The 18,503-nt window shown below is 41.2% G+C and overlaps 1 protein-coding gene across 5 annotated transcripts in view; it reads right to left on the bottom strand.

Moving 5' to 3' along the window:
- Positions 1-18,503, bottom strand: part of rims1a (regulating synaptic membrane exocytosis 1a) — a 112,962-nt gene that overhangs the window by 33,581 nt on the left and 60,878 nt on the right. For 4 of the 5 annotated variants that reach the window (XM_030070615.1, XM_030070614.1, XM_030070616.1 and 1 more), the window contains exons 1-9: positions 14,856-14,906; positions 14,232-14,331; positions 10,763-10,886; positions 6,919-6,965; positions 4,689-4,801; positions 4,442-4,572; positions 3,145-3,316; positions 2,058-2,211; positions 1,828-1,876 (exon numbers count right to left, since the gene is read on the bottom strand). In XM_030070615.1, the coding sequence (XP_029926475.1) occupies positions 1,828-1,876; positions 2,058-2,211; positions 3,145-3,316; positions 4,442-4,572; positions 4,689-4,801; positions 6,919-6,965; positions 10,763-10,886; positions 14,232-14,331; positions 14,856-14,891 (926 nt within the window). In that variant the 5' untranslated portion in view covers positions 14,892-14,906. Of the gene's footprint in view, positions 1-1,819; positions 1,877-2,057; positions 2,212-3,144; positions 3,317-4,441; positions 4,573-4,688; positions 4,805-6,918; positions 6,966-8,209; positions 8,228-10,762; positions 10,887-14,231; positions 14,332-14,855; positions 14,970-16,040; positions 16,082-18,503 lie in introns of those variants that run through there. The other variant, XM_030070612.1, reaches the window with a different exon arrangement.

Here is an 18,503-nt window from a genome sequence, read left to right on the forward strand (position 1 = left end):
CTTTATTCCTGGCAAGGCGGAAACGGCATTTAGATGATGGGACTCTATAAGTCTGCATTAAAATCTGCATTAAATTATCAGCTGAATCAGTTCAGCCTTCCATATGTAATCAGCCAATTACATGATTTATGACAAACCCGTGTCAGCAGAGCTATGCATCAGTTTAACCCTAACACACACATACACACTCACTCAAACACACACACACACACACACTATCACACACGGAAGAGTCAGTGTGTCGACACACACGGTGGAGTGTCTCGTTGTGGACTGAGTGAGCGTCTTCCCACCAAAGGACATGGGTCTTGGGAATGAACCGGGAAGTTTAAGCGACTGCTTTGGGACATTTGTGGATTCATGTCCGAGCTCGTTGTTCTCTCGGCGGCAGAACAACGCCTGATTGGACGATGGAGCCCGGGCGGTCGCCGGGTCGCCATCCCATGCCAACACGTAGTCTAGAACATGACAGTGTTTCCCGCTCAGATTTATCCCTGGTGGTCTCTCACATTTTTTTTTTTTTTTTTACCTGTGTTTTATTTACTGATTTTTATCAATTTTATCAATATAATTTCAAAAAGGCTAGGTTTTCTTTTTCTCCACAGGAATATTACCCTTCCATCCTACCCACTACGCCCCCCTGCTGACTTTATTCCAACTAGTTTCTACTTCATTTTTAACAAATATTTGGGCCAACTGTGCATTTGGATTGTGCTGATCGTTGTGATGAAAGCAATGACAGAGAGTTGTCTTTGTAGGGCCCATTCCACCAAAATTACTGATAATATTTTAAAATAAAACAAAATAATTCAAATTAAATAGATACTTTGAGTACGTATTTTATCATCAACTAGGTTTGGAGGAAACTGTAACGGAGTCAGGAGAATACAGAAAGAACTGAACCAGTTCACTTCACATTCAGTTTTGTCATGACGTTCAGCTTTTAGTGCTTTTTTCATGTCTAATAGTCCAGTCATTTTATGAAAAAACCTAGGACAAATTACAAGAGAAAAAAAACTCAACTGATTCTGTATCCTCAGTTTGTCCTGAGTGAGGGGAAAAAAAGTCCCAAGAAATCCCATTGGTGGAAAGTTTTGAAAATCACCTATTTATGACCACATATTACCAAAAAAAACAAAAGGTTAAATTAAAAGGTTACTATATATACAATAACCTTGAATTAAAAGGTTACTATATAACAGTGAATTAAAAGGTTACTGTATATATAGTAACCTTTTAATTCACTGTTTAAATGTCTGTTCTGGCATTTATTCCTTATATTCCTTATTAGCGCATATCAAATCAGATAATGTGTGATATGCATGTGTAAACAGAATAATTCAAAGAACTTGTAATTGACCTTTTTTTCTTGTCTTTGTGTGTGTAATCAACTTGTGAATTTTTATAGTGATATCTGAAAGTAAAATGTTGATCCCCTTTCCCCTGTGTGTTAAAAACAGTGTTTTTTGGTAATATGTGGCCATAAATAGGTGATTTTCAAAACTCAAAAATTTCTTGAGACTTTTTTCCCTCACTCAGGACAAACTGAGGATCCAAAATCAGTTGAGTTTGCTTCTCTTGCAATTTGTCCTAGGTTGACCCCAATTTTGGCCTAAAATGACTGGACTATAAAGCTTCACGGAGTGTCGCCTTTTCTTCATAATTGATCTTTTTCCATGTTTAATTTTAGCCGTACTCTACCTTTAGTTTGTTTTAAACGTCCTAAACAAAGTGGAATGTCCAGAAAAACCACCAGAAATAACTGGAGAGGAAGTGAGGGAAACGCTGCATGTGACACTGCGACACAGCCCCCACCCACCTTTAGACACTACCGCCGTGCCCTCATCAAACTCAGGCTCTGTGACACGCTGAGAACCTGCACGGCCACGGTCACACACACACACACACACACACACACATTTATAAACCACGCACACACACACACACAGGTACAAACATCAGGGAGGGGAAGGGAAGCAAAAACAACATTTATATCGACGTGCTGTACATCGCTCGTAAATACGTAACAATACCAACACACACACACTCGGACTTACGCTGCAGCTTCTTGCCGGGTGTGTCTGTGTGTGTGTGTCGTCGGGGCAGGTACGGGGACGGGCGGGGCAGCGGGATGGATGAGACGTCGTGGGTTTGGAGAGGATACCAGTGAGGCTGGTCGTCCAGCAAGGCCGTCTCCAGCTCGATCAGGATCTGGGCGGGAAACAGTCGGAGTTCCTCCTGTTCAACGTTTTCTGCCTCGTTATCACAACAATCACTCAACACGCAGGAATTTCATCAAACACTCGACGTCTGGCAGCTCTTCCCTGCCGTTTCTGCTTTGTTCGTGGTAAAGAAACACCACAGTGACGAGAGCTTGGCAACAAAGATTTTTTTGTTTGTTTGTTTGTTTGTTTTTTTGAATATGAGGAACCTTGGATTACCACTTTAAAGTCTAAAATGACTTCTAAGATAAGATAAGATAAGATAAGATATTCCTTTATTAGTCCCACGGTGGGGAAATTTCACGCATTACAGCAGCAAAGTGGATAGCAAAATATGAAGCATAATTTACATTATAAACAGTATAAACAGATAATAAATAGCAAAAAGCAATATAAACATTATAAACAAGGAATATAGAAAAAATAGAAATGTGAACAATTTAAACAACAGAGAAAAAAATAGAAATATGAACAATTTAAACAACAGAGAAAAAAATAGAAATATGAACAATTTAAACAGAGAAAAAAATAGAAATATGAACAATTTAAACAGCTTGAAATGTTGAGTTTCCATGGCCTGCATGCTCATGACATGACTGTTTTTCTACCTCAGATTCAAAATTTTTATTCTTTATCTAAATCTTACTCCCTTTTTTTATTTTTTTATAAGTTCTTTTCTTCCATTTGACTGTCTGTAAGAGGTAAATATAGTGTGAACACAATGAAAAAAAAAGGTGAATAACTAGTTGCTGAATCTTTGAATTGAGGCTGAAAAAATTCCTTGATCGTCCATAACCTGTCTCAAGAATTTATTAAACTCCCTGATTCTTCCTTGTCTGGAATAGACTTTTCAAAATTCCATGACTTTCCAGAAATTTCATGACATGGACGACCGTGTGTGTGTGTGTGTGTGTGTGTGCACCTCTCCCATGAAGGTGCTGTCCTCCTCGGGCATCCTGGGCTGGTCCCACACCGTCAGCTCCAGCATGTGGTTTCGAAAATCCCTGCGATGGACGTGAGTGTAGACGAACGTTTGGTTCCACTTGGGCTCGCCGGTCTTCTTCACAGTCTTTGTCCTCCGTTTGCTCTTGTCACTGTGTGTTGGACACACACACACACACGCACACACACACACCAGAGTTATTACAGTTTTGTATTTTTCATTAGTTTTTATTTTCATTTCGTTTCTAACTTTTGCTTTCAATCCATTCCGTCCCAGAAATCTCAGTCTCTACAAACACATTCACCAATGCCTGTATGGTTGTCTTGCAAATTTACAGGCCTTTTATAGGTTTTTTATAGGTTTTACTCTTTCTTTTATGTGATCCTCAGTTTGCTTTTCACCTTGAACTGCTGATTCTTGAATTACGTTGCGTGTTTGCTATTGCACTCGCACTCCTCTTCTCCCCTCAGCTTACCTGGCGAGGTGCGTGATGTCACATTCAGCTCCCCCCGAGGTTTGGTGTTACTGTGAGCTGTTTACTGCCGGTGTGTCTTGTTTTGGTGTTTTTTGTTTTTAATGTGGAGTTGTGCACGTTTTATTCTGCTCACAAATGGCATTAATCTTGACTCTTGACTCCAACCAGTTTTCAAATTGATTCCTAAAGTAAATCTGTCCTCTCGGTTTAGGAATCCTTGCCCCTGGATTATGAAGCGACGCTCAACAATTTGCCCTCGGAATGTGAGGGCGCATTTTACAAATCCGTGCGCGTGGATTTGTAATCTGAGGGCACAGATTGGGATTTGATTCAATTCAGATTTCCTTTTTTCCTTTCTCAGCTGACCCCAGGGGGGGGGCTCCACAGAGTTCAGGATTTTACTTACAAATTTTAGAGCTTTACAGCATCATCTTCTATGTTTTATCTTTGTTTTACTGTTTTGCTTTAAACTTATTGTTCCAGGTTGGCTGCTTGTGCATGTCGGTGCAGGTGGGAAGTGCCTTTTCTCTCATTTGAGATCATTTTGTACCAGGAGAATCTGATCCTTTACAGAAACAATTACATTTTGTCTGCCTCCTTTCCACAGTTAGTACTTCAACATTTCAGAAACAGTTCAAGGATGAACTATTAACAATATAATAAGGTAAAATCTCATGTAAAATGATGTTGCCAGTCTTGAAGCTTTGTGGTAATAATATGCACGACTGTAACTCACAGTTGTATAAGCAGCCATATCGAAATATTAAGACCCCAAACAGTGTGAGTGTGCCGCCGGCCTACCTGCGATCAGGGAGAAAATACATTTTGACGTAGGGGTTTCTGGGCCGCCCGTCAGGCCGAAGAGGAAGCTCTACAGCTTGAAGCACGTTGACTATTAGCTGGTGACCCACTTTGTCATACCACAGCTTCACCTGCACGGGACACACAAACACACACATACGCACACACACATACTTGTTTTCATCTCAAGAAAGCAACAGAGATCCAGCCGGGTCTGGAAACACTCAGACGGCACGTGCACACTCACCGAGAGCTGCCCGGGCATGAGCTGCGGAGCGTCCCGCAGCATCCCGGGACTGGAGGGAGACAGGACGGATATGGAGGGTCGCTCCATCTTCGGGGACTCAAAGGAACTGGAACCTGCTGTGGAGGCGAACAAAGGCATGTGCTTCAAAACCGACTGCTGACCGGACACGTCGAGCCTCTGTCGGAGAGGTTTTTAAGCCGAATTTGGCTGCTGGTTTGTGAATGTTTTGAAGGCAAGAAGTGAACCCCATTCCTCTGTTACCCCCTTTCCACTAACATGCACCTAGTCCTAATTTAAAGTTAGTTCAAGTTGTGAACCTTCTAAGAACCAGTTTGCTTTTCCGATGCCGACAGCCGGCTAGAGGGTCACATCATTACGTTACGGTATAGTTGTCCCTCGCTATAACGCAGTTCACCTTTCGTGGCCTCGCAGTTTCGCGGAGTTTTTAATGCAATTTTGCATGTTTTTTTTTTTTTTTTTTTTTTACAGCGCATTGTGTTCTGCGTCCTGATTGGCTAAGGGACTGTAGACCATTGTCAATCAATCTCCTCCGTGCCGTGTCTCCTGTACAGTACAGAATGCGTTCATTCTATAATACTGGACTTATTTTTCTACGAAGGTTTGAACTTTGAGAGTTTAAACAAGAGAGAAAAGTGAGAAAATGTTAATGCCTGTCTGAGAAAAGTGTATAAAGTGTGTAGTGAGGGGTTTTACAGCCTTAAAACATCTAGAATAATTGTAAAAAATAAAGCTGACTACTTCACGGATTTCGCCTATTGCGGGTTATTTTTAGAACATCCCGCGATAAACGAGGGACCACTGTATATATACGGCTTTCCCAGTAATGTGTAACAGACATGCATATTCGCTGCCTTTGTCCCGGAGTTGCGAGCACGATACGGCAGGAAAATAATCTTCTCACAACGACTACACCACATGGCCACCGACTGGAAGAGGCTGCTTCTGTTCTGCAGGTGGACTGAGGGAGAGCCACCCGGCACTCGTGTGAGAAAACAGTGTAAAAAGTGTCAGAGGTCGCTATGATGTCTCAACTAGCTGGGGTTAAAATCGGTTGGTTAAAAAGCCTCATGCTTGACGACTGCTGTGATGAGGCTGACTTGGCTTTTTATTGACATTTTACAGTAATCAGCGGGGTCTCGACTCGGCTCTTAGAATCAGTGATCTGATCGATAATCCCGCCCCCAGCCGCAGACGTTAACTGGTTCTTTGCTTGTTCTCTCTGAGAGTCGGTGCCGCTGCGGAACCAGTTTTCCCAGCAGAGACCCAGGCTGTCAAAATGCAAAGAACTGGTTTGGCACTGACTCCTAACCAGCCCTAACGCCGCTTGGATAAACTTTGTATGTTCAATGAATAGTCCAACTTTTTCGTCAAAATCCCTTTTCCAACTTATGCAGACTGACACAAGGTGTGCGATGCCCTTTTCCTCCTCTTTGTGTATCATGTGGAATAGGAATCCATGTCTTGTAATTTTTTTAATAAAATGAGCTGAACAAATTTATGCATGTATCGCAGTGATTGGCAAACTGCAAAAATGATCTCCAAAAACGACTTCTTTATTTATTCAAAGATGTATATTTCAATTCCACATGATCCAGTGTGTAAATAAGATGCTGTAAGGTTTATTTTTTCACTTTGACAGAGCCTGGCTAACGACTCCCATAGACTTCAAGTCTTTATGCTAAGCTAATAGGAGATGCTACACACTGGAACCAAAACACTAGAAGTACAGAGGCGAACATGGTTTTGAACATTTTGCCTCTGTCTTAATAAATCAGCAAAAGGGTATTTTGCTCAAAACGTTGGAGAATTTCTTCAAACCTTTAAGATTTACCTTAAACTCAAGTTAGTTGCTAAAATCCAAAATGTCTTAAGTTGTCTTTATGTTACTCCTGTGATCTCTGCTTTTGTGTTTGTGTTGTGTGCATTTGTTTCAATATTGCAAATTATTTACAAATAACTCAATATTACAGTCAAAGAAAATATTATTTCATGTGTAGGAGGCTTCAGGCTATCTAGCTGGTTAGCCAAATTTGCTTCCAGCTTTCTTGCTGGCAAGACTGAGAATCATCAGTGTGTTTTCCCAGCAGCGAGCTCACAGCCAGCTTGTTTCTTGTACACAAACATGACAGTAACACAGACAGAGAAGACAGACAGATGTACCAGGCATGGAGACACAGAGACAGACCCACATCCCAGAGGAGATACCTACTAGATTCTAATGGAGGGTGGGACGTGTCGGGGATTCTTGGGATATCACTGGAAAACAAACAGCAAAGACGTGTTAATCACATTCACGCCGGCGTCTGATTGGATACAGCAAAGTCTTAGTATTCCTGTGATGCACGGGCGCACATGCATATTGATGTGGTAGGTAAAGAAGTTATTCTGCAGGTAGAAAGTAGGACTGCAGTCAGAGGGTATTTTGACTTTCAGGTCAAAATATGGTCTGGTTAAAGGACATGGAAAAGCAGAGGGAGAGCCAGGCTCTTCTCATGAATGCAGTGTTTCCCAGACTTGTCTTTTTTCTTCTTCTTTTTCTTTAGTGGCAAACCACCATAACATCCGACAGGCCAATCGTGAATCATTTCCCCAAACTGAAACAATAATAGCTGAACAGGAACAGAGTCCCGTCATGACTCAGCGCCACCGCTACAAATAATCCTGTGGGAAACACTGGAATCCATTGTTTCAGCTTTAAAGGTGCTTTCAGCTGTTCCACATGCCCCTGCTGGCCGTCTGAGGTATTACACTAATGCCACACAATAAAAAAAGAATGCATGGTGGTACATGTAATGCTTATCGGTAACATTTCTAATTCACAATGGAAGATACAAAATCTGGTGCAATATTCCCAATTTGCTGCCCCACCAGCTACAACAAAAGTGGCAAAAAGGTTTTTTTGTGTGTGTTTGTTTGTTTGTTTGTTTGTTTGTTTTTGAGGGGCGTGACTTGATTGGTGAGGGCAGCAAACAGAAATATTTGAATTTCATCCTAAAAAAAATGTCTTTCTGAATTAGAGCATTGAACTGACAAGCAATACATGAACCCTTGGTAGCATTTGAGCCCATTCCGAAATGAAAAAGGATAAATAAACAAATTAAATTATATTAAACATTACAATTAAATGTGCTGACTTAATGAACCCCAACATCCCAACTTCTAAACAGACACATTTAGAGTTCAGCAGCTGCAAAAGGAAGCACTGTCAAGCCTTTCCTGGGACACTGAGACATTTCCCACTGGCCATTTTGCATCCCTTCAGGTAAACACTCAGTTTAAATTGATTGGAAATTTGAAATAGCATGTGTGTTTTTGCCACAGCCAGCATTTAAAACAAGTGAAGGTTAAAACTCCTCCTGGTTGGATTGGATTCAGTTCAAGCAGGGAGTCAAAATGGCGCAGGAGAAATGATCCCACAGCATTGTGACTGGAGTCTGAATAGTTTCCTTAAGAAGTATGGGAGGGTTGAGGGTTCCTAATGAAATGGGCTGTTTACTTACTGATATTTTCTATACACCCTTCGCGAGTGTTTGGAGAGAAATTAATACATTCAACTTTTTTCTCCATGAAGAAGCAAATCAGGTTAGATCATAGAAGTGTCAACAGTCGCTTAAAGAGAAAAAGGATTATTTTGACTATGAAATCTGTACGAAACTGAGCGATCAGAGCGAACTCGTCTCACTCGAAACAAGCCGGCCTATTCAACAACACTGAACGCACAAACTGTACGTTTCTGCACGAGGATGCTCCGACTGAAAACCCCCCACGCTGCGCCACGCCGCCTCTTTTGATAAGAACATCTGATCTGCGATGATTCATCCATACACTAAATTTTATATTTCAAGTTTGTTTGCCAACTTTTGCAGGACAAAACTGAAGTGACTCAGCACTTACTCCTAAATTTAGCATGTGAATAAAGAAGTGTGCATCAGTAGTCAGACCTCAGATCTGATCCTAAAATATATTCATGTGCTGAGAGGCCCTTGATTCAGACTCGCAAGCCAAGATTTTTTATTTATCTTTTTATTTTTGATACACTATATCTGATCGTAACAGAGGGAGGAATAAACTGAATGAGTCTAGACTTCCAAAATGAATAATGATACACATATAAATAATAATTTGGCTGAACCCCAAACATCTCAACCACGACAAATTCATATCATGCATTCACTTGATATTCTTGTCATTTCCAACTATCGATGATCTTTCAATGAATAAATTATCATTTTGACTCAGATGGTTAATAACTGTATTAAAAAAATATTACAGCACTGATTGTGGCTTTAGGGTATTCAAAAAAAGAGATGACCAGAAGTAGATAAGTGAAGACAGAATCTGCTGAAATACAAAAATAAAAAAATATATTGAGCTGTTAATTTACCCACTTATTGGTTGTTTTCTATCTGCACGCATTGTCAAAATACTTCTGTTTCATTTGAAGGTCTGGTCTTCTCCTGAACCCCGACAGAGATGCAACTACTGCATTAAAGCAAGCCAAACTGTCCAGTAAAGACCAGGCTACAGTCATTTCTCAAAAGCTTAAGGCCAAAAGTTGTGATGTTAAATTCACCTTTAAAGGCTTGAGGCAATGTGGACAACAAACTCGATCAACCCTCTGGCCAAGAAAAGCCAATTTCATGATTAAAAAGTCTACGATCAAGCGCGGGAATGATAGATCCTTCCACATCAATCATATACAAACAACAGGCCACCTACACTGCAACTGTAAACTGGCAATACGACCAGGAATAGCTTGTTGCGTTAGTTTTTTTTTTTTTTTTTTTTTTTACAAGGAATCAATGGAGAAAAATCAGATGCATAAGGTCTTGCCTTTTATGAGGCCTGCAGTCCAGAGCACTTTATTTGGCTAATGGCATTTCAGCTAACACCGTCTCAGACATAAACGCCAAGTGCTTTTTTAAAGGGGACATATGAGACTAAATGAAAGCCTCTCGTTCCCACACTTGGCAAACCCTGCAGCAGGTAATGGGCGGCTGTTTTTAATATTGTGATGCAGCCGCAGAGCCGCAGTCTGAATACAAACACGCCTCCCACCCCGCTCGTCTCTTTGTCTTATCTGAGGAGCTCAACTGGGCCGAGTCGGAGTGCAAGGCAGCCCGCCTGGTTATGGAGGGGTTAAACCCAAGATGGTGAATGACTCATGGTGATGTTGATGGCCGGGGTTTTTATTTTGGAATAAAAATATGCAGATTGGTGGCCAATCAATCGGAGCATCCCATACCGTCAGCGTGTCAAAGTGATGGGACAGTGAGCGAAAACTGACTCATCCATGGTACGATATTGACTTAAAAATAAAAATGAATATGAATCAAAGGAAAGTGAGCTGGCCTTTGGCTCTGAATCTGTATTGGCCTACATGGCAAACCATTTTAAGGCAATAAAGCACAGAAGAATTAAAAAAAAAAAAAAAAAAAAAAAAAAAAAAGACTTTCAGCTTGATTGGTTATTTCCAAGACATAATATTTTGTTTCTGTACGGATGTAATTTCATAAAATACATAAAACAATTCTGGAAAAACAACGTAGAGTGGTTCATTTCATTTTAACTCACAACAAGGCTTTTCTCATTCCCATTTCATGGGGTTATAGTCTGACATGTTCACTGTATACATAATTTTATCCAATAATTCATCAAAATACAGTTTTTTGCAACCCCCATAACAATTATCTCAGTCCTCAGATTCAAACAGCGATTGCATGTTATGTTTATGCTCTGATGTGCAAATCTACACATTTTTAATGAAACATTTGCTCAAATGAACACTAATAAAATCAGTAAGAAGCTTAATACCAAAACTATTTGTATTTGCTTTCATATTCAACACATGCTGCAATTTCATTTTATCAGATAAAAGTTGTTTTTTTGTTTTTTTTTTTAGGGGGGGGGTTTACTCAATGACTCCAGAGAGCGGTCTCATTCTGGCTCACTGCCCCAACACTTGAGCATTTTTTTTTTCCTCATCGTGTCCTGGTCGAGCAGTTTGACGTGTGTGAGTCCAGTGTGTGTCGAGGATTTTATTCCTGACTTACCCAATAGGCCTGGAAACCACCAGCTCGACCTGAGGCTCAGACTGAGACTCCAGGATGATGTTGTAAACCTCCTTCATCGTCGCCCCCGGCAACAGCTTCCCGTTCCACTGCAGAACCTCATCACCTGGAATCACAGATCATCAGAAATCATCCTCTGTGCACGAGTGATGTGAGATCTGTGGAGCCTGTCTCTCATACAGCTAAACTGCATCCTCACCCACCTGAGTTCAAATCCAGTGCGAAGTTATAGTGATGTTGTTTTTTATGTTGTGTTATGTTACCATAAGTGTTTTTTATGTTTAATCATAATCTGTTTTGAACCTTAAAACTCTTACTTACACTATGCATCATGTGCAGATCGAGTTAATAATCATAATCTTTTAATATTGTGCCTTGCTTTTAATTTCGTTGTAGAAATTACAATGACAATAACCTTCCTTATGTCATGATAAATATGTTCAACAGTTACAGTTTCACCACCTAAATTCTCTTGAAAGAACTTTTCAAGAAGACATTTTTTTGTTTTGTTTTGTTTTGTTTTTTTTTTTTTATTTAAAGATGTGTATTTCAAATCCACATAATCCACTGTGTAAATAAGACGGCTTCAGAGCAGCTGTAAGGTTTTTTTTTTCACGTTGATAGAGCCAGGCTAACGACTCCCATAGACTTCAAGTCTTTATGCTAAGCTTACAGGCAATGCTACCCACTGAACTAAACCACTGGATGTCCAGAGGTGAAAATAGTGTCCAACATCTGGTCTCAGAAAAGGGGATTTTGCCCGAAATGTTGGAATATTCCTTTAACAAGGTACTTTTGGTGGTGCCGGCCAATATGATGTACAAGATGTGATGATTAGAAATGCATTTGTGATACAACAGAAACAAACATAATCACGACAAAGTATCTTTCCTGCTAAACATACACTACTCACAAAAAGTTAGGGATATTTGGCTTTCAGGTGAAATTTATGGAAAATGTAAAAAGTTCACGCTACAGTGATATTATATCATGAAAGTAGGGCATTTAAGTAGAAGCATGCACTGGTGATTTCCTCATCTCAAACAATTTCTTGAAACAAAAGCCAACAACAGTGGTGGATATACCACAACAAAAAATGTCAGTGTCAATAACTTGTCATGTGCCCTTGAGCATCAATTACAGCTTGACAGCGACGTCTCATGCTGTTCACAAGTCGACTTATTGTCTGCTGAGGCATGGCATCCCACTCTTCTTGAAGGGCGGCCCTCAGGACATTGAGGTTCTGGGGTACAGAGCTCCGAGCCTCTACACGGCCACTCAGCTGATCCCATAGGTTTTCTATGGGATGCAGGTCTGGAGAAAGTGCAGGCCACTCCATCTGAGGTACCCCAGTCTCCAGCAGCCGTTCCCTAATGATACGACCTCGATGAGCTGGAGCATCAAACACCTGATGTGAATTTTGCCGTTAAACTCCTTGTTAGAGAACAGCAACTTGTGCAAAAAGTACTGAAACATTGAACAGTTGGACATGTGCATTCAAAAGTTTACAGAAGGTCACATTAAAAGGAACCCCGGCTATGATGACTTGTAGGCCTTAATAAACCACGATTGTTCTCTTATACTTGAATATGTTCTTAGAAACAGATAAAATATGGCCATTGCTTTAAAAATCCACATTGTTTAGTACATATTTTACCTACGGAGGCAGCCATTATTTTACCTGCGCAATGCACCCTGGGGGCAGTGATGTAAAAAGGTTGCACTAGGGAGAAGAGCACCAGTGGAACAGGTAGAGGAATCCGTATTTTCTGTATTTTTATATTTGACTGTGTTTTCAATAATGAAAATACAGTCAAATAAAAAAGTACTGGCTATGTTTGGTCTGCTTGGCTATTATGACCCTGACACACACGCGATTTCGGCCGTCGTACGTGGTCGGCGGTAGCTTTTGCGCCTATTATTACTATTATTATTATTACACATGTTGAATCGGCTGCTCGTCGGGGTTTTTCTTTTTCACGTATCCATTTTCCCCCCCGCAATTATCTGCCTCCTCATAAAACCGCCACCGCCAATATCTCACTCTGAACTCAGTTCAAAACTTGAGAGCCCTGCTACCTGTTGGTGACCCGGTTCCGATTTGGTAGGCTAGCGCTCTCCCGGTCCTGGAGGCTGACGAGGGCAGCCCATAAGACGTCTTTGTTGATGCAAACTGCTTCAAAGTTCCCGTGTGCTGTGATGCACGGCATATCTACAACAATGATCAAACCCGTAAGCATCTTGTCAGTGCGTTTTATTGTTATATCCTCATAATGTTGGCTGTAATGCATGACTGCGATGGATGTTATTCTGAAATAATTTATATTGGAATACGGCTAATCATACATCGATAGCTGGATCTATATGCTTACGTTGAACAGCTGCTGACAAAAATTGGAGCTCTCGACAACACACTCTCTCTCTCGGTTGTCATGGAGACGCAGTTGTTGTACAGACGCCATCGATTTCGCCCCACTCTCGCCTCATCAGGTACGGTTTTTGCTATGGGCAGTGTGGGCAACCGACCAGGGCGCAATCTACTTGGGGGCGCACGAGAAAAAAAAAATCGCCAGTTTTCTAGACTACCGTAGTGACCCGCACATGCCGCGGCACCGGGGCACCGTCAGACGGCATCAGGCGGCACCATCACCACCGGCCGGTACCGCGCCCACCCGGTCAGGTCTGCCGGATCTGACAGGTGAGCGGCCTGATGCCGACTGACGGTGACGCGGGGGCGGGGGGGTAGGAGTAGTAAACATTTCGTTTGGGTACAAACTGAAAAGGCTGACAGATGACATATTTGTTGCTGTAAAGTCACAAAAACGGGCCCAGTGGAATAAGCGGACAACCATTTGACGTCACTACCCAGAATGCAGTGCGACGTCAACAACAATGGCGACCTACGAGTGAAATTATAATTTCAAATTTTATAAAAACGAAGACATTTGGAATGTTTTCCATATCACATTAATATGACAGATACCAACATTAATCTCATAAAGCCTACATGTCATCATAGTCGGGGTTCCTTTTAAGTTCACCTGTAAAGGTTAGAATGCATTTTAGGTTCATCCTGAAATTTCACCCGAAAGCCGAATATCCCTAACTTTTTGTGAGTAGTGTAATTAGGAAATGTAATTATTAGGAGACAGGGCTGATCTGTGTGATGTGTGTGTTTGAACTCAGTCTCTTGTTTCTGAACTTGGACAGAACTGGCCATGACTTGCACATGAACTACATGCCAGTTCATGTGCAAGTTTTCAAAAAAGCCAAATTTAGCCAGATTATTATCAACATTTTAACGGCTGTTGGAGTTGGACTTAAGGTTCAAAGAAGCAAAGTTGGCAAAAAGCAGCCTGCTGCATTTCTGACTGAACCTGATGAAGGAAGTCCTGAAATAGACTTTTTTAAGGAATCATGAATCCCCCCGCTGTGTGACGGCTCTGCCCACCTGCCCTGAGATGCCCCACCACGTCAGCCAGGCTGCCCTTCTTCACTTTGGTGATGAAGGCACCCAACCTCCCCGACTCCGTCACCCTGCCGCCCACCACCTGAGAGAGAGAGGGAGAGAGAGAGATAGAGAGAGAGAGAGAGAGAGAGAAATTCATGTTAAATAAGAAGTAAAATGTGATGAGTGCTGAAACAATGTGGATTTTCGAACTCTTAATACCAGTATGCCCCAAAAATCCTTGAACTTCCAAATAACATCAATATTTTATTATATTTATTTATTTATATTATATTTTATTATATAAATATTTTATTATATATTATATTATTATTATTATTATTATTATTATTATCTCAAGTATTTCATGTTTTCCCCCAGAACTGCATTCATGTCAAGCCTCTGAAACCACATTCAGAGGATCACATTAAAACTCACTGAAACCCAGGATAATGTATGTGTACTAATACTAATGAGACGTACTGATACCTGCTCCCGTGTACAACAAATGTCAATTCTATAATAAATATATAATCAATCAAACTGCATCATATCCATCACACCGGAGCTGGACGTCACTGTGTGTGTGTGTGTGTGTGTGTGTGTGTTGTCCCGCTCGGCTCTGACCTTTAACCCCAGCAGTGCCCCGGCCTCTTTGGGCATGGCAGCGCTCCTCTTGCTGAGGGTGATTCGTCCAATCAGATGGTCTCCCTCCTTTGATGGTTGCCAGGTGACAGGATGCTGCGTCCAATAAGAGGATGGAGTCAAACACTCGATACTGAACTGAGGCTGGACAGACTCTAAAGGAAGGTCTATTTGCAAAACTACATATCTCCATATTAGTTCATTTCCAACAAAGCAGATTTTGAATTCAGAATATTGCATGAAATTTTGCATACAACAGTTGTTTTGGGGGGAAAAAATTATCTGGACACTTTTGCAACTACACACTATCACTCAAATATCACATTCAAACACATACATGTGAGAATACACACACATTCAGAGAGATGCAGAGGGTTTCTATTCCACCTGGCATCAGCAGAAGTATCATAACTGGACTGACAGCAGATATGATTATCCGGATAAATTCACACTTTTACATTTAAAATCCCGTATAAATCTTGGGTATAGACAATAAAACTGTCCACTATATGACATTTTTAATAAATGTCGTTTGCTTCTTTCTATCACTGATTGATATAACACAGCTGGATATAAGGATTCAGCCTTTAACCAGCTCCGAAAACTTTTCCATCTGCTGTCCTGAACACTCGGCGTCCGGTAGCTCTTTCCTGCTGCACGGGAACTGATTCTTTTTAGGTTTTGTTTAAAATGAACAGAAGAAGAACTGGGCGAACGGAAAAACAAAAAGACAAACTCAAACTCCATCCACCAAAAATCCAAAGGAGAAAGACGTCACAGTGCTTAGCGCTTGGCACCAAATAATGGAGCCAAAATAAATAACGAAGATCTCGAGGATTACCGCGTTGATGCCAGGTGGAAAGGCAGTTGGCGATACAGAAATGCACACACACACAAACACACACACACACACACACACACAAACATGCACACAAACTGTCTCGAGGCAAAAATAGAGACACAGATGGAGATACGCCATCCTCTTCCCTGAAATGCAAAGATAAAGCCAGGCACACCAACACTGCAAACAGTGTACAGATTAAATATCGCACTGACGCAAATACAGACCACACACACACACACAAACACACACACACACACACACACACACAATTTCCGACATGCACTGAGAAGTGAAAATGACCAAAAAGAAGCCCGGTGACTTACGTGCCATACAGTGGGGTCATGTGGGTAGCACTCCCAGTCGCCTGGAAGAGGAAAAAGGATTGAGACACTGTGAATGTAGCACACACACAAACACACACACACGACGACCAGACCTCCCTCATATCTTTGCATACACACACACAGAAGGATGTGTATACACAGCACATACCAGCCTGAGTCCTCCCATACACAGCTCGGCCTAATTTGGGGGCTCTTCAGAAGGTATTTGTTTACAGTGGAGGGGGTTAAGTTTATTGAATATTCAGGCCTGGGACAGAATTAGAAATACATCAGTGCAGCAGCCGGGCCTCGCAGGATGATACCAGAGGACAGCTAAGCCTGTTAAAATACTACTAATCCCTTCCAAATATTTCACTGGGATCAGATTAGACGCTGTTGAATTATTCTGGGTGTAAATCAGTGATGTTGTGGTAAATAAGGTGGGTGAACTACAAGCTCCAGTTGGCGATCATCACAAGGCAAACAGCACCCGTATAAACAAAAACGCATCATATTATCAGAAAAGCACTCATTTAGGGTGGCTATTAATGATTATTTTAATTAATCAGTTAATAAAGTGTGAAAAATACTCCTAAAGTCTGATGGGAAGTGATCAGAGCTCAAAGTGATGTCTTTAAATGTCCTCCTTAGTCTCCTAGTCCAGTAGCCAAAAAAACTCAAAAAATAATTGAATAAAGATATGAACAGCTGGAATCAGGCAATGTTTGGCAGTTTTATTCAGTAAATAACTAAAGTAGTTAATATTAGAAAAAGTATACTCAGTTCATTCTCAGTCAAACTCTATGTAGTATGTAGGAATAAACTCTATTTCTACATATAAAAAATATAAATGTTATAAATGGTATGGATTTATGGTTTATGGACTTTTGGTTTTCGGTATTTACGCTGTGTTTGATACTTTTCCCTCTGAGTCCTAGCTTTTATTTCCCTCGAGTTTCTTGTATCTTATGGTACTTACAGACTTTAAGATTTCAGCAATTTCATAAGTTTATTGCAAGCCACACTGTGCCACATGGCTCTGATAAACTTGGATAGGACATCACGTTTGCTGTCTGTCGACTGTACGATGATCACACCCACTGAATCTTACTGGTGTCGATATACAAGGAAACATCATCGGCGTACGTGATCCATCTGCGCCGCTGTGGTGGTAAACAATGACGCTGAGCAAGCATGGAGGCCTTGCAATAACAAAATCAGTGTATTAATATTCATTATAAAGTGGTATTAGTGTGTTTGGACAAAAATCCAAAGAAGAAGAGGAGGAAGAGGAGAATGTGGACCTGGTCATTTTCTTCTTTGTTGGAATGCCAAACATTTAATTTTTCTCGTTTAACCTCCGTCGATGGGTTTAGCGTCAGTGTTGCGCTGATCAGTGCGCCATTTTATCTTGCATCCCTATTGGTTGGTAAGTAGATATCGGTCGTCGGCCATCTTTGATCCTCTCTCACAGTGCAACGTAGGGCCGATGTTTTCGAGGCACAACTAAAGATATCACCGCGTTTCTTCTACGTTGGTCATTTTTGGTCTGGGACAGCCCAAATTCGCACAGTACATACCCAGCTTTAGTCTGTGTTCATTTTGTCCCTATTGTTCCTCCATAGTCTTGTCATCTCCTTCTTCCCCACACCTGCCCTGCGTTGTTTCATTAGCCCTGCCATCCTCGCTGTGTTGTTTCAGCCAATCCTCTTCCCTTTCTCTGGGTGTGTCCAGTTTGCCAAACAATTCAGTTTGTATTTCATTTCTGTTCTAATTCTGGTTCTTGTTGGCTCACTGTGTTTGTTCCTGTGTGCAACCTGCTGTAGCTATATTAAATATAATCAACTTTGCACGACTGCCTGGTCTCCAGCATTTGGATCCTCCTGCTCTGCTACTCGCAAACAGGAAACTGAATTTCAGATTGATAATCCAGTTTTATAATTCATTTTAATGGCTTGCATTCCAGTGTTTGCCTTTATTTGAGGCTGTATAAAGTAGTATGAACACTTGAGTAGTACGAGAAACTCAATGTGTTCTGCCCAGTGGTAGAAAATGTCCTCAAATCCTTCACTTAAGACTAGCAATACCAACATGGAAAAGCTTCTGCAAAGTAACTGGGAACTCCAGCCGTCAGATAAATGTACTGCAGTAAAAAAAATCTTAACTGAAATACTCAAGTAAAGAGGCAGAATCTCAAAACTGGTCTTCAGTAGAGTACTTGAGGAAATTTACTTAGTTACATCTTGTACTGGAAATATCCATAGCTTGTTGTTTTATTACTAGATACTCAGGAAAAATCAACAGAAATTTCTCATAGCCAGCAAAACATTTTCATTGCTTTGGCCTCGTCTCCAGTTTTAGTCCTGAAACTCGGCCTCCTCCGCACACACACACACACACACACACACACACACGGGCCGGGGGGCGGTGTTGAAATTTGTGCAGGACCCCGGCGACACTGTT

Source organism: Myripristis murdjan, chromosome 15 (assembly GCF_902150065.1).
Source record: "Myripristis murdjan chromosome 15, fMyrMur1.1, whole genome shotgun sequence".
Lineage (NCBI taxonomy): Eukaryota > Metazoa > Chordata > Actinopteri > Holocentriformes > Holocentridae > Myripristis > Myripristis murdjan.